Below are 13,295 nucleotides of genomic sequence, written 5' to 3' on the forward strand. Positions count from 1 at the left end.
GCCTCTATCAAGTAAAGGAAAAGTAAAAGTACTGTATTTCTTCCCCTTCCTTTGAGTGTATTGAGAATTTCCTCACTCCTTTTTATCGTGCACATAATTCATTGTAGAGATGTCTAACTTACTTAACCAGTCACAGATTATTGATGGATATTAGACTTATTCCAATATTTTGCTATTACCAAAAAAATGCCATAGGAATATACATATATTATATATAATATATATGTGATATATATGTAGGATATTTCCCATAGGAATGTACATATATCATATATATATATACATATGATAGAAATGTAGGATCTTCCCCAGAAATGGAACTTCTAGGTTGAAATTCTAGGCATTTTTAATGTTGATAGTTATTGCTGAATTCATCTTCCTGGTGGTTTGCGCCGTTTTACACTCACACCTGTGAGAATGCCTATATCTCCTTAGTTTTGACATCAGGGAGTATTAGAAGTATTTTGGGGTGTTGACAGCATGAAAACATGGAAAAAGTTTATTATTGTATTTTAAATGAGCAGTCCTGCTATTATGAGTGAGGTCCACTGCCTGCCTTATCAAAAGCTTAATGGCCCCTAATATTTCCTTTTCTTCAAATAGTCCCTTTATATTTTTTTGTGTTTTGTTGGTCTTTTTTTTCTTATTGATTTATAGGAGCCCTTCAAGTATTAGGGAAATACTTTTTTTTAGCTGTAATGGGAATACTTTTGGTTTTATCAGTTTTCCCTCATTCAAATTCTCTGCTCCTTTGAGTCTCTGTGAGAGGATGGTGGCTTTGTGCACCTTTAGAGGGTAGTTCTTGCTAATTTCTCTATTTTTACATGATTTTATTTTATTTCTTCTGGTATTAATTATGCTAAATTAATTTCCTTTAAAAAATCACCATTCCATCTAGGTTTCAATGTATTTTCATAGAGTGTGTTTTTCATAGAATTATGTTAAATCTTTGGTAGTTATTTGTCTTCTTGATCTATCAATTTCTGAAAACCAAATTACAAAAAAACAACCTATTGAAATCTCTCACTGTGATTGTAGATTTGTCTAGTTTTCTTGAAATGTCATTTTTTGCTTTATATATATTTTAAGGCTGTATAATTAGAGACTTTCAATCTTAGGAGTACTTTAAGTACCTGTATTATCTGAAATTTGTAACTTCTTTTTAGACCAAGTTCTCTGGTTCCCCACCATATACCAGATTCTTAAATAACTTTAGGGCATAACAATTTTCAGAAAAAGAATGATTGACTTAAGATTTCATGAAGATCCTAGCAAAATCAAGTAGGTGCAATGCCTTGGAACAAAAGAATATGGGGAATGGCGGTATATAGAGAATGCCTAAAATATAAACAAATGAATTGCTATCTATCTATCTATCTATCTATCTATATCTATCTATCTATCTATCTATCTATCTATCTATCTATCTATCTATATAAAGGTCTGTAAACTTCCTCAATTACTTCACTATCTTCCAGTGAGTAAATATGAACCTGTATCTGCCTAATTGAGAGAAGTGAAGCTTAACTATTTTCTCAAGAAAACTTAGAAAAGGCCAGATATTTTATTTTTGGTAACCTTTATTGTTAAATTATTTCCCATATTGTGTAGATTCACATCTCTTTGATCAACGGGAGACCAAGTGCAGATGATCCTTCTCCTGAACTGCTAGAATTTACCTCTGCTCGCTATATTCGCCTGAGATTTCAAAGAATCCGTACCTTGAATGCTGACTTGATGATGTTTGCTCACAAAGACCCAAGGGAAATTGATCCTATTGTCACACGAAGGGTAAGTCATGCTGAGTCATGCTGCGGTCTGTAAATGATACTCGTAATTGTTAAATAATTTATTGTTAAATCACCTTTAAAGATATCTTTTGGTGATTTGTAGGAGAGATTGTTACCAGACTAAAATTCAACAAAACCTGGAACCTATTGTTCAAGCCAAGCTCTGCCATTTATTGGGGAACATTGATCAAACTTTTTAGCATTTCTAAACTTTAATTTCCTCATTTGTAAAACCAAGATTATAATGCCTCGTTCATAATCTTACTTTTGGCAACTGAATTATTTTTTGTCACTTTCGGTGAGCTGTACTACTATCATAATTGGCACTGGGGAGTTGCCACAGGAAATGGAGTGGCTTTGAAACATTTTTGGCCACCATCCACACTAAGAAATATATTTTCTATCATAAATCAGTACACACATGCACATACACAGTATAATATATTTTACACTTTAATGTGAATAAAATTAGCTGGCGATATTGGGGAAAGGCACATTCTGACTCAGTAGGTCTAGGGCAGAGTTGAAAAACAATAATTCTAGCAAGTTTTTAGGTGATGTAAGGGTTCCTGTTCTGTGGACCATTTTTTCCACTCAAATAAATGTATGTTTCATTTAATGAATCACAAGGCATAGTTTGAAAAAGTGCTACTGTGGGGGAAAACTGTATATGCTGTTTTATTGTCCTTTATAAATAGAATATCATGGGGGGAAAGGGTGATGGCATCCTTTTTAATAGATTTTTGAAAACAGGAGCTAACAGAAGGACTGTTTTTCAGTGTTAAACTAGAATTTTTGGATTATGATATATGTGATCAGTCCAGGTTTCTATGAGTGATAATTGCCTGTCCTCCTACTTATTACTCACCAGGGTCATTGGTTTATGTCACACTCCTTGTAGGCTGCTACCCAACCAAGACACTGTTGCCAATTCAGCTATAAATCCATAAAGCAAATCCATGCTAATAGATTATCTACTCTATGACTAGAGGTGAAGGTGGAAATAGGATTGTAGAGAGAAAGTGGGATTGTGAGACACAGCACTTCGTTCCAGAATGATGCACTTAGCTCTAAAAGGCCTGACTACTGCCACCAGTTACGAATGACTGAACCAGAAGGTTGAATATCAAAGGGCAGCATTTTTCACAGTTCATGAATACCCCTTGGATGCATTTTCTTCTCACTACCTAACTTACCTGCACCTAAGCACTCCATCATCCCCAAAATAACATTTAAAGTTTGATTATCCTCATACAACACATGTTGGATGTTTTAGTGCCCTGCATTTTCCAAACCTGAAATAAATTTACCTTGCATTACATTTCAGCATATTGTAAGTTATCTTATGCAGAAGTAATCATTATTTTACTGCAGTGTTTAGATTCGTTACTTGTTTAAAAAATCACTTTTAATTATGACTTTGGCATGACTTAAAAATACACTCTGAGGAAGGCTGAGTAATTTTGAAGTGTAATTTAATCTTTTCCGACAGTATAACGGAGAAAAAAAATCAATGTAAATAAATATGTTTCTTTTATCATCTTTTGCAGGAGGCAGAGTAGGGGGGTTGGGATACACATCTATTATTTATAACTTCATTGTACATGAGCCTTTAAAATAGTGGAGTAAAATGCAACATATAAATAAGCCTTTAGAAAGTACTCAAGTTCGGTAAGCATTACATATAAATTTAAATATATAAAAATAGGATATTGAATTTCAGCTCCTCTTCATGACTCAAAAGTGAAGCATTATGTGTTTATATTTAAAACAAATTTCCTAGTTTTAAAAGCACCTACAAAAGCACTGCATCAGCTTTCTGAACAAATATCCCTATTCATATCTATATTATTAAGTGATGAAGTTAGTGAAAAGCAAACTTTTACATCACGTAAACTTCTAGCAAGTTTCTTTTCATGTTCAAGGTCTGGGTATATCAAGTAAGATAAGTAACAAAAAATATTATAAAAAGTACTCTATGTAAACAAAAAAAACAGAAAAAGAAGTAAATAGAGAAGGGGAATTTGTAGTTAGGGAACGCAAATTTGTATTCATCTACTTACTCTTGCTGTTTTTTTTTTATGTGAATAACTGCAATAATAGAACGATCTACCACTGAGATGGTTATTTGGATTCTATAAGATAATGTACTCTCACAATTACAAAATGTTATATACATATTAATTAAACATTTTTAAATAGTCCAGTACTATAATCACAAGTTATCTTTAAAAATAGCTGGGTATATTAAAATAATTAAAAACGTAGCCCTGTATTAATTACAAATAGGAAAGTAATCACATGGACATTTTAGCATAATGAAAAAATAACAAGTGTTCCACGTATGTAGTAGTTTCAGCCTTACATTAAGTTAAATCAGTCTTGCAGTTCATTATTTTTTATTTCCTCTTGAAATGGTTAAGAAATGCTTTGCTATGAGCATGATTTCCTCTAAATATGTTGAGCTTCTTCAAATCCATCAAGTCAGACAGTCCGCATATGATTAATGAGCACTGAGCTTCCTATAATGGCAATAAAGGAAGTTGTCTTTTACAAAACTATACAAAACAACTTTTATGAAGAATTAATTTCCCCTACCGCCCCCACCCCGCCGTACCAACTTGCTCTCGATAATAAATACTCCAACATAGACTTCGTATGTCCGTGTGAAGGAAATTTCTCAAAACCCCACATTCTCTCTCTGGGCAATGATCAAAGTGCAGGGAGCTACTTGATAGCTTCCGTGAGACCTCAATTGTTCCCTCGTGCTTCAAACTAAGGATAAAAGCAGAAAGTACCATTTTTAAGCGAACATTTCCTTTTGTTACGTACACCTTGCAGTCATCTTAACAGGATTTCTCTCTGGATTGCTTTTTGCAGTATTACTACTCGGTCAAGGATATTTCAGTCGGAGGGATGTGCATCTGCTATGGTCATGCCAGGGCTTGTCCACTTGATCCAGTGACAAATGTATGTATATTTATAGGATGCTTAGCAAAATGAAACTCTGAACTGCCAAATGCCTCATGAGCCGCTTTGCCGATAGGGATGCTGTGAATGGGTGTCAGGTCCCCACTTAGATGGTGTCACAGGAAGCCGTGCCAGGGTGAAATAGAGCTGGCAGTTAGGATGATAGACTTTGAAGTCAGCCATCACAGTATCAGAAAACAGATTAGTTTTTTTTTTTTCCAAAAAGGCTCCGAAACTGGTCTATCTATTTTGAAACCTCTCTAGCGATGACAGCCAGCTGTATGATTTAGCTTCAGAGAATGCCTGCCATCAGTCAACCTGACCATTTCTTTTAAAAGTTTTCATCAAAAAAATTAATACAAACAAATGAAAACTGTCCGTGGAGGGATAGATGAGTGGCCATGGAACAGAACGCTGAGGTAGGGCAGGGGCCACGCAGAGTGGGACCGAAGAAAGCATTCTAGAGACTGATGAAACCACCAGCTTAGAAAATGCTAGAATGCTTTTGGCTTGAATTTTTCATTAATGCCAATGTATTAAATAAGCATAACCTAAAAAGGGGATGAATGAATATCTATTTTTCTCAGTAACAAACTGGTGAAATACGAAGTCATCTGTTGTATATTATATGGAGGAAACATTGAGTAGCGAGCATAGTGACTTACGTGTAGATGTTTTTTCTTCTAAAACTGCAGTACAAATGGTATTTCTCTCAAAGCTGGTTTTCTGACGAATGCATCATAATTTTACTTCCTATGGAAGGTTCAGCAGCCCTGGCAAATTTTCCTGGCATATTTTCAAGGCTGTGGTGCAGCTCTCTGCAGGGTGTGGGTGTCGTCTGTCATGGGAACTGATGGGCAGCGTGCCCGTGCTGTGAGGGCCCCTGGGGCAGCCTTGTAGGGCCAGTTCCACACCGTGAAATTGGACTCCACTTGGAGCTCACCCAGACAGGAGAGTCAGTCCTGGGACATTAGATTCCTGTTCTTCCTCTGGCCTTCGGTGTCTACAAATCTATTTTCGTCTTCCCACACCCCTAAATCTTAACAGTACTTTGCCTTAACATGGACACATCCAAACCAGAAAACCTGCAGATCTCAAGAACCAGAGAGCAGAGTTAGTCTTCAAGATTGTTCTCAGCTGGGCCTATGTTCTCTTCCAGACCTGAGCCCAGTGATTCCAGAACCAGTCTGTACCTCCTTTGTTTTTTTTTTTTTTTTAATTTTCATTTATTTATGAGAGACACAGAGAGAGGGAGAGACCCAGGCAGAGGAAGAAGCAGGCCCCATGCAGGGAGCCCGATGCGGGACTCGATCCCAGGACCCCGGGGTCACTCCCTGGGCCGAAGGCAGATAGCTCGATGCTGAGCCCCCCAGGCGTCCTGTAGTCTGGAGCTCCTTACAGCTGGTGCTGATCAAATATACCCACTCCCAAGGCTGGTACTTCCTTTCCAGACTGACAGGACTGTCCCATTTTGGTACATGGTCTCAAAGTTTTCTCTTCTCTTCCTTTTATCTTCTGGGTTCCAAAAATACTAAAATTCTACTTTGCCCCCAACTTTTTACTAGAAATCCCGCTGTGAGTGTGAGCATAATACCTGTGGTGATAGCTGTGATCAGTGCTGTCCAGGATTCCATCAGAAACCTTGGCGAGCTGGGACTTTTCTGACTAAAACAGAATGTGAAGGTATGTTCCTTAGAATTCAGCAACATGTGTGGTTCTTCCTTTCTGGGACGCAGGTAATGTAAACATGTGGTGATTTTAGGTATGTGCAGGTTCCAGTTTGTATATTTTATCCAAGGCAATAGCTGGTAGGCTCTTGGACCCCTGCTGTTTTACTCAGGTTTTTTTATTATTATTCTTTGAAAATATTACTAAACACCTAGACTTTACCACTGTGTGGACATTATGAGAAACAGATAAAAACACACCAATATCGTACTTTTCACAAAAGTACACTTACTGTCATCAGAGTATATCTCAGGCTTGTAGCATTATATAAATGCACATGGCTGACCTCGAATAGTGTGGGGTTTGGGGATGCCGACCCCCCCACACACACAGTCAGAACTCTATGTGCAACTTCTGATTCTCCAGAAATTTAATTACTCGTAGTCTACTATTGATCAGAAGCCTTACCAATAACACAATTAACATGTATTATATATATGTAAATATAATGTATAATAGACCCTAGTCTTATAATATCTAACTTTTTCTTAATGTATATGGTATTCCTCGGCTACGTGGCTCACCCGGAAGTTGTTTAAATTGTCAAAATTCTCCAAAAAACTCTCCAGTATGTTTATTGAAAAAAGTCTGTGTGTAAGTAGACCCGCGCAGTTCCAGCCCATGTTGTTTAAGCATCCACTATGTGCGCACACACGCACACTCTACTAGAAATGCAAATACACAGCAAAACCTGCACTGTAGAGAGACTAATGTGCTAAATACATTTATATGTTTGTAAAATGGTTCTGAAACCAGTATAGCTCCAGATTCCTCTGCCTTCTCCCTTTGTAGCTCCCCCATCCCCTCAGTAAATAGCTTTTGTATCTCAAACATCTAGCAAATGAAGAAAAAAAAAAGAGAGGAGAGATTATACCTTTCTAGTTAGAGCTGTATTGTTACCTAAAAATCAAAACAAAAACACTCTGATTCATTAGTTATTAAAGGGAGGTGTTTGGTCATCGTAGCTGGGAAGAGTATGAGAGTAAAAGGTAGCAGAGAAGGCAAGAAATCAAATTTGTAGAAAAAGAATATTTTAATAGTAATAATAAATATTTTAAAGTATGGTTTCTCATTAATCACGGTATAAGATACTAATATTAAAAATGACACCAGTGGGGATCCCTGGGTGGCTCAGTGGTTGAGCGCCTGCCTTCGGCCCAGGGTGTGATCCTGGAGTCCCGGGATTGAGCCCCACGTCAGGCTCCCTGCATGGAGCCTGCTTCTCTCACTGCCTGTGTCTCTGCCTCTCTCTCTCTCTCTGTCTCTCATGAATAAATTTTTTAAAAATCTTTAAAAAATAAAAAGAGATGACACCAGTGATAATCATTAGCATAAACTATGCTGTAGGAATTATAGGACAGTTACAACCAAGAAAAAAGCCAGTAATGAGAAATAGTAAAACAACTGGCTGTGCAAAAATGTGTCAACCAACACTTCTTAATACTTGGATATTATCACTGTTGAAGACAGCCCATATGTCCAATTGTTTCAGAAGGAAATACCCAACAAGTGTAGCAGATGACTTTGTAGCTCTCTACTGTCAACTGGCCCAACATGGTGACAAGGATGCTAGAGAAACCTATGTTTCTGGAGATCTGCTCAGGCCAATACGAGACCTAAACACAAAGCCTTGTGCTGAGCTGTAAATTCAAACTAGCCGTGAAGCCCAAATCAGTTGAATTCAAATACCACTATTTTAGAGAGTCCTAGCTAAATTTTTTAAGTCCCATCGGTATAGATGGCCCCCAAAGCAGGCTTAGTAGACACTTTAAGCTAAATCAACTTTCTATATTTATTTAAAAAGATTTGATTATGTATCATATGTCAGACATAGTAGGCCCTTAAACCTATTGAATCATAGCAAACTTTCATTATAAAATCTCCCAACCACAAAATATTTTCTTTTGAGTTTAAGAATCTGAATATACTATCAATGTCTTGAGTCTCTCCATTTTCTGTACTCACCTCTTTTGCCTTTTTTTTTTTTTTTCAAGAAAAGATCTACTTATTTATTTTAGAGAAAGGAAAGGAGCAGGGAGAGGGGGAGAGAGAGGGAATCCTAAGCAGACTCTGTGCTGAGTGTGGAGCCTGATGCAGGGCCCGACCTCATGACCTGAGCCGAAACCAAGAGTCGGATACTTAACCCTGTGAGCCACCCAGGCGCCCCCTTCTTCTGCCTTTTGATTTGTGTCTGCCTGGTTGTAAGGATATTTTGTTAGAAGTCACCCATTGTCACCGAGTAATAGCTGCAGAAGGGGCTACCACCATCTACTGTGGGAGAAGGAGCATCTGGAGGCCCACCTTTGGTTTTCTTCATGCCCCCACATCCCTCTCCTCCCCACAATCCCTCAGGTTCTGCACAGCTTCTCCCAGTGAGAGTAGACATTCGTTCCTAAGAGTGACTTTAAGTGAAATGCTACTTACATTCTCAAACTTCTTAAATGTTTGATTATCTTTCTCTTCCCTTGGTGGAAGATCTGCTCACAAGGAGGAGTAGCATTTGAGGGCAGGCATGCTTCCTATTGCCTCTGCTTTCTATCACTTGGTTATCGTTACTGGATCTGCAATATCCTTTGCCACTCTCCACGTGTGTATTTGTGTTTACACAAGGAAACCAAAAGGCTAGATCAGATTTGTGAGCGAGGGGGCTGGACAAAGCAACACCAAAGGAGGTTGCCGTTGTTATTACGTACATTTTTTAAATAGTGGAATTCTGAAACAATGATCTTTTCTCGTGAGGCAGATGGGAGGGTTTATTTCCAAATTGAAAAAAAAATGTTTTCTTTTTTACCTACAATGAAAGATAGGAGTGTAAACCATAAAACCTTGCATAAATATCATGCTTTTGGCAATGTATGCATTCCTAAAAGCTTACCTGAAAATGTTCTTTTCCAAGTTGAATTGTGTTCCAGTCACCTTAATATGTTACTCCTTCCATAACATGACAAAAATCCTTCTAGAAAATGAACAATTACCTACTAATTCATTTGAGTTTAATTTGGATTTTCATCAATCTGACTTACTTGAGGCAGGATTTAACTCTAAAAAGCAAAGAATATTTCTTCCCTTGCTAAGCTTGTACTAAAGACCGTTGCCATCTCATGTCTGGGACATTCCATGAAATAGCAAACTGCTGATGGTGGAGTGAAAACCTCTGCTTGTGCGTAGGGACTGCCTGTGTCCTCTGAGGCTGGAGTGGGGGGGTGGTGCTTTACCCAGCAGCAGGAGCTATAGGCCGAGGGCCCTCGCTGCATACAGTGCGAAAGCGGGTCTGCCCAGGCGGCGGTGTTTTACCGACAGTAGCTCGTGGTTCTAATACTAAACCTGCAGAACATGAGAATCAATTGGCATTCCTTTTTCCCTTTACTTGACCCTGGAAGCAGAAATCTCTCCTGTTTCTCACAATATATTTTTACAACAGGATTTTTAAGAATTCCTGTCTATTGTCCTAAAGATATAAAACTGTTTGTAAGGCCCCGTGACTTAAATTTATGACTGCAGGGTCCCTGGGATAAAGTTTGAAGACTTTCCATCAGCATAGCGAGAATACTCTATTCTCAACCAAAGTCAGCCGTCTGGGGAGGGCATTGGCTACAAAGGTGACCAGGAGATAATATTCTCACTATATCAAGGTATCTTCCATAGCAGAAAGAAAGAATTCCATAAACTGGTTAAAAATGAGGCAAGAGGAATGTACACGTTTCTCAAGAAAAGACTTACAATCCTATCAAGAGGTCATCATGCTTCATTCATCAAGGAAAGCCACTCAAAGCCACGGAAGGACTCTTTTCAGTGTCTCGACGCTCATCGTTCATTCGCCCACCAAGCCCCTGGTGCTCCCGAGCCAGGCTGATGCTCCCCAGGGTGGTGAAGCTGTGGCCACAGGTTGGGCAGGTGTCCCGGAGCGAGAGGGACCTGCCATCCTGAGAGGGAGAGTCTTCGAGGTGGAGCAGGTGCCTGGAGAACCTTGGGGCAGGTGCGCCTGGAGTGGCCGTCGCGCAGCCCCACCGAGCGCGTGGCTACCGTGCATGCAGCCGACTGGTCTCATGGCCCTGCGTGTTTTGCATTCTCACAATGCCCCCCCAATGAGGGAGGCACAGAAGTGACACCGAGACTTAAACGTTCTCCCTAGAGTCGCTCATGTGGCAAATGGGAAGCAGTTGGGCATTAGAACCCGCCATCTGCCCACCTTGTGGTTCTGCGCATTCGGTATCAGCCCAAGAAACACCTGGAAACCACGTAACTGCCCGTTACTGGGGGGCTGAGGAACCCCCATGGGAGAGGTCCCCATGTACCTTAGGGAAACAGATGCCGAGGGGGAAGAGCTGTGCTGCCTACTGTTAGGAAAACTTGGAGAGAGTTCGGAACAGCATGCACGTGTTTCCCTTTGGGGGGAGCCTCAGCTGCACCCCCCACACCGGAGCCCCTGTCCACGCACACCTGCCTCTCCACGCGACAACATCTAGGAAAGTCAGCATCTCTGGACGGAGATGCCATGCCATGCACCCTGCTCCCTAGCCCCCCTGGAAGAAGACTACCCATCTCTTCGAAGCCCTACCTGACTGGGGGAGCAACTTTGTCACGGCTCCAAGCTCCCACCACGGGCCATGAGTCGAGGCGGGGGTGGGTGGGTAAGGGGGCAGGGGGACCAGAAGGATCAAGGGAGGAGGGCGAGGAAAACCCAGTTAGAACACCTTTGCCAGGCATTATGCTAATGATTCCACCTGCATTTTCTCACTTAATGCTCTGAGCTGTTCCCATCTGATGAGTACTATTGACCTCTCCGTGTTTACAGAAACCGAGCCTTTGAGAATTTGAGAAGTTCCCCATGTTGCCCGCCGCCCGCTGCTGGGTGTCCAGCACTGGTGCCGAGGCTATGAGCTCAGCCTCTAAGCAACCCGCTCTCATTCCGGCCGAAGCCTTGGCCCTTCTCATGGCCTTTCTGTCTCTGATGGGACGGAACCTGGAGGGACTGGCCGGGATTGGCCCTGGAGTCTCAGGACCTGACCCCAGAGTGGGGTTGACAAGACTGATTCCCTTACCTCCTGTGATGACTGTACTTCTCTTCGTCTTGGTCACTGAGAGATGAAAAGTGGTTAATCTGAGCCCCTAACTCATAAAGCTATTTTGAGAATTAAAATCAGTGGCAGTAAATATAAACCACTCAGAAAACATAGCCAATTAAAAAAAAAAAAACAAGTCTTAGTTATTATCACAAAAGCACAAAAAAGGAACTATGTCCTAAGTGTCCTTTTTTTACCCATAGGATCTAACATTGAGATTCCCATATATGATGATTATCCACCGCAGATTCCCCGGATAGTAAGCATTCATTGCCGTAGTTCACTAATTTATTGTTTGTCATAATGGGAAATTATAGGTTGAACCATGGGAAATTTCAGTTTTGTAAGATAAAATCAGCCAAATATTGGCAATTTCATATGATATAGCTTAATTTATGGGTTTTAATTTTTTCAACTAGATACTCTTGTACTGATTTTATTTGTATATATACTAATGTAATATAATTTCTCATAAAGAAATCTGTTATATAACAGAAAATGATTTTTAAATATATCTGAAATCTAAAATTAATATTTGTGAATTTATTTTTCCCTACTGCAGCATGCAATTGTCATGGGAAAGCTGAAGAATGCTATTATGATGAAAATGTTGCCAGAAGAAATCTGAGTTTAAATATACATGGAAAGTACATTGGAGGGGGTGTGTGTATCAATTGCACCCAAAACACTGCTGGTATAAACTGTGAGACATGCATTGATGGTTTCTTCAGACCCAAAGGGGTAAAGTATGCTTTTTCTTTCATGAAGCGTTATTTTTGGCTTTTTCTTACAGAGATGTATGATATGGAAAAATAATTTTGAAACATTCTCTAAACAGTTTGACTGCGAATTCTAAGAGGTGACCAGGAATGTTTCAAAATGGAAACTGGATAAATCTTTGAGGATGTGATGTAAAACATTCCTGTCTCTCTAGAAAGTTCCATTGTGCCCCATTCCAGGCAGTCCTCATCCCATGGCAAACTCAAATTCATTTTGTCGCTTAGTGTATTTCATGAAAACGAAATCATAAAATGCATTTTTCCTTCTTTCACTCAGTGTAACGTTTAAAGAGTTATCCATGGTGTGTGCATCCATAGTTCTTTAAAATAAAAAAATTACTGAGGGGACGTCTGGGAGGCTCAGTCAGTCAGGCGTCTGCCTTCAGCTCAGGTCATGATCCCGGGTCCTGGGATCAAACCCCGTGTCGGGCACCCTGCTCAGCGGGGCCTCTGCTTCTCCCTCTCCCTCTCCCTCTGCTGCTCTCTCTGCTTGTGCACTCTCTCTCTTTCTCTCTCTCAAATAAATAAAATAAAATAAAATAAAATAAAATAAAATAAAATAAAAAATTACTGAGTACTATTCCTTTACATGAACATACTGCAGTTTTTAATCCATTTTGTTGCTGGATATTTGTGTCATTTTCAGTTTGTGGTTAGCTCCTACAAAACACTGCTTATATTAAATAAAACATGACCACAGGAAGACTTATATTTTATGTAAGTGTTTGTGTGGCCATGTTTTATTTACCTTGCTTGCATAAATATCTAAGGATAGAGTACTTGTTTTATGGGATATTTATATGTCTGACTTTATAAGCAACTGCCGACATTTTTCCAAATTCGTGACAATATTTTACATGTTCACCAAGTAATATGTGAGTTCCGGTTCTTCAATATCATTTCTAATATTTGTATTTGACTGTCTTTTCAAATTAGCTATTCTAGTGGGTGCAGCAGGTGTGGCA

General features: G+C 39.5%; 1 protein-coding gene and 1 long non-coding RNA gene across 2 annotated transcripts in view; one reads left to right on the plus strand and one right to left on the minus strand.

The window, feature by feature from the left end:
• The window catches only part of LAMA2 (laminin subunit alpha 2), a 597,066-nt gene that overhangs the window by 222,223 nt on the left and 361,548 nt on the right, over window positions 1-13,295 (plus strand). Inside the window, 4 exon segments of the mRNA XM_077902686.1 lie at window positions 1,612-1,791; window positions 4,671-4,760; window positions 6,326-6,443; window positions 12,114-12,292. Of these exon segments, the coding sequence (XP_077758812.1) occupies window positions 1,612-1,791; window positions 4,671-4,760; window positions 6,326-6,443; window positions 12,114-12,292 (567 nt within the window).
• LOC144316942 (uncharacterized) lies at window positions 3,173-5,730 on the minus strand. The gene is made up of 3 exons (XR_013382768.1): window positions 5,426-5,730; window positions 4,408-4,565; window positions 3,173-4,312 (listed from the first exon to the last, which is right to left on the minus strand). It is a non-coding gene; the product is annotated as an uncharacterized LOC144316942 (long non-coding RNA).

The sequence above is a fragment of the Canis aureus genome, chromosome 1, assembly GCF_053574225.1.
Source record: "Canis aureus isolate CA01 chromosome 1, VMU_Caureus_v.1.0, whole genome shotgun sequence".
Classification (NCBI taxonomy): Eukaryota; Metazoa; Chordata; class Mammalia; order Carnivora; family Canidae; genus Canis; species Canis aureus.